The sequence below is a fragment of the Montipora capricornis genome, unplaced genomic scaffold (assembly GCF_036669925.1).
Source record: "Montipora capricornis isolate CH-2021 unplaced genomic scaffold, ASM3666992v2 scaffold_57, whole genome shotgun sequence".
Lineage (NCBI taxonomy): Eukaryota > Metazoa > Cnidaria > Anthozoa > Scleractinia > Acroporidae > Montipora > Montipora capricornis.
The window spans coordinates 1-2500 of record NW_027180253.1 but is presented as its reverse complement, the minus strand read 5'-3'; the positions used below and the strand labels follow the sequence as shown (position 1 = coordinate 2500).

Genomic DNA, 2500 nt, shown 5'->3' with positions numbered 1-2500 from the left:
ACTTCAAGGTAAAAAGATCATGTTAACACTGGACGTCTTAATGACCCTTTGCACTTTTATCTTTTCGTATTCAGGGAGCGTCACCGAGCCCGATTATGTTACGAACTTGAAGAAATTCTTTAACGACGGATACAACACAGGAACCTATTACAAAAGCATCGCATCCAAAGAACGTAAGCACCCCAAGAGTTCAGTCCCGCGGCTGTTATTCAGGGCACCAAGATGTTAGCGACATAAACGTACCTGATAAACTTTTTGGCTACATCCGCAGAAATTGGGCTTTGAAGACCTCTTCTTCATGCAATAGTATTGTTTAGCCGGGATGCGAACGAAATTCTTAAAACTTAGGAAATTCATACCGCTCCTCTACGGGTTTGAACCCGTGACCTCGTGATACAGGTGCCCCCGTTGAAGTCCTGAATTTTCCAGGCTCTTCTACGCAATTGCTAATATTGCGTTCATAACTGCGAGGATCATAGGTTTACTTGATTTCATATCCATAGTTTAATGTATGCTTTATTTCATATATAATTTCACGTTGACATAAAAAATACCATAACACTCTTTGCTTGTCCCTCCAAAATTTTGCTTAAGCATTGTTTTTGGGGTCTTATGCATTATGTATAAAGACCCCTAAGTCAGAGGCAGATCTTGTTATTTTCTCTTGGGGAAACATTGCTGATGCAACATTGTGGAGGGACAAACAAAGAGTATTATAGTACTTTTGATATTTGCTAATATGTAATATTTTCGTGATAGAGCATACACGAAATTTCATATATATTTAAAGTGCTACTATGATCAAAAGAAATTGAAAGAGTGTTTGATTTTTATCCTAAGGCTGTTTAGTTTGAGAGTGTAAGTTTTGGATTTCACGGTCAGCCATTACTCACGTTCAAGGGTTGCAGGTAGGGTAAAGTGGTGTTATTTAATCACCAGCTTAAAGGGATAATTTCACGGTTTTGCGCATGTCCAAGCTTTGGCGCTTTACGGTTTTACGGGGTGCTTTCCATTAAGCAAAAATTTCTGGAAATTTCGGGCTGAAGTCAAATGGAAAAGTCCGTTTCGGTTCGGTCCGACCGGAATATTTGGGACCACCGCTGGAGGTGGTCCTCTTTGACCGGTCCGTCCGCTCCGACCGAAACGTGCCGTTCCATTTACAAAAATTCTCGTTTCCAGCGGCAGTTTCATTGTGATGAAACCGAAATTTCGGTGGAAACGTAAATAGAACGCTTCGGTCCGGTTGGAAATTGACTTTTGTTGAAAATTGTCGTTCCATTTTTTCTTGAGAGTTAAATGAATAGAGTGTAATGTGTAGTGCTAGATTTTCTATCCCATATGAACCATGTGAGCGTTAGCCCACAATGAACATGTACAAGTACAAGGAAAGGTTACGTTTATACAAACGTAGCCGTGTAGCACTTATATTTTAAACAGAGTTAAATGAATAGAGTGTAATGTGTAGTGCTAGATTTTCTATCCCATATGAACCATGTGAGCGTTAGCTCACTTCAATTCCCGTTAGTTCAATTCCCACCCTGGTCAGAGTTTTCTCTGTCTTTGTGTGGTCCCATTTCCATCAGTAGGGCTAACGCTCACATGGTTCATATGGGATAGAAAATCTAGCACTACACATTACACTCTATTCATTTACAGTCAAACCAAGTGAAGCGTACCCCTCAAGATTGCATTAATGAACTGATTATTTGAAACTTGAACCCGCTAGTCGTTTCAAGAATGCAATAATGAATTGATTATTCGAATATTGAACTCGCTCGTTCGATCCAAGAATACGGCTAACGGGTTCCGTTTCCGAAAAATCGATTCAGTATTGCATCCTAGAAAAGACTAGTAGGTTTGAAACCTACTAGTCGCAACAGTGAATTGATTTTTCGAAAACGGAAGCCGTTAGCGAATTTAGCCGTATTCTTGGATCGAGCGAGCGAGTTCAATATTCGAATAATCAATTCATTATTGCATTCTTGAAACGACTAGCGGGTTCAAGTTTCAAATATCAGTTCATTAATGCAATCTTGAGGGGTACGCTTCACTTGGTTTGACTGTAACTCTGTTTAAATATAACTGCTACACGGCCAACGTTTGTATAAACGTAACCCTTCCATTTTTTCTTGGTCAGTTTCACTGGTCTCCGACCAGATGGTCCGGCATAATGGTAAAGCACCCAGAGTCTCTCCGGGCGCTCACCCGCTGACCAAAAAGCCTGAGGACTCTGGGTACGAGATTGACTTTCACTTAGAACGTAATATTTCATTTGCACGGTTTCCTCAGAGCTTGAATATGATGCCAAAGAGGCGCTTCGTGAATATCTGAGAACAAAGTATGAAGACATTGACCGCTTCCTCAATGAGTGGAAATTGACATTTCTCAGTGACGGACCTTTTGAAACTCAGGAAGATTTAAGCAGTATAAAGCAGAAATTTACAGATCCTGATGATTTTATGGTAAGAAACCGTGGTTTCAGAGTTCCTACTGTCTTTCT

General features: G+C 40.3%; 1 protein-coding gene across 1 annotated transcript in view; it reads left to right on the top strand.

Moving 5' to 3' along the window:
* LOC138036888 (uncharacterized) overlaps positions 1-2462 on the top strand; it is a gene marked incomplete at its 3' end in the record, with an annotated part of 4221 nt that extends 1759 nt beyond the window's left edge. The window contains exons 3-4 of the mRNA XM_068882939.1: positions 75-173; positions 2290-2462. Of these exons, the coding sequence (XP_068739040.1) occupies positions 75-173; positions 2290-2462 (272 nt within the window). The remainder of the gene's footprint in view (positions 1-74; positions 174-2289) is intronic.
* Positions 2463-2500: the final 38 nt, after the last annotated feature.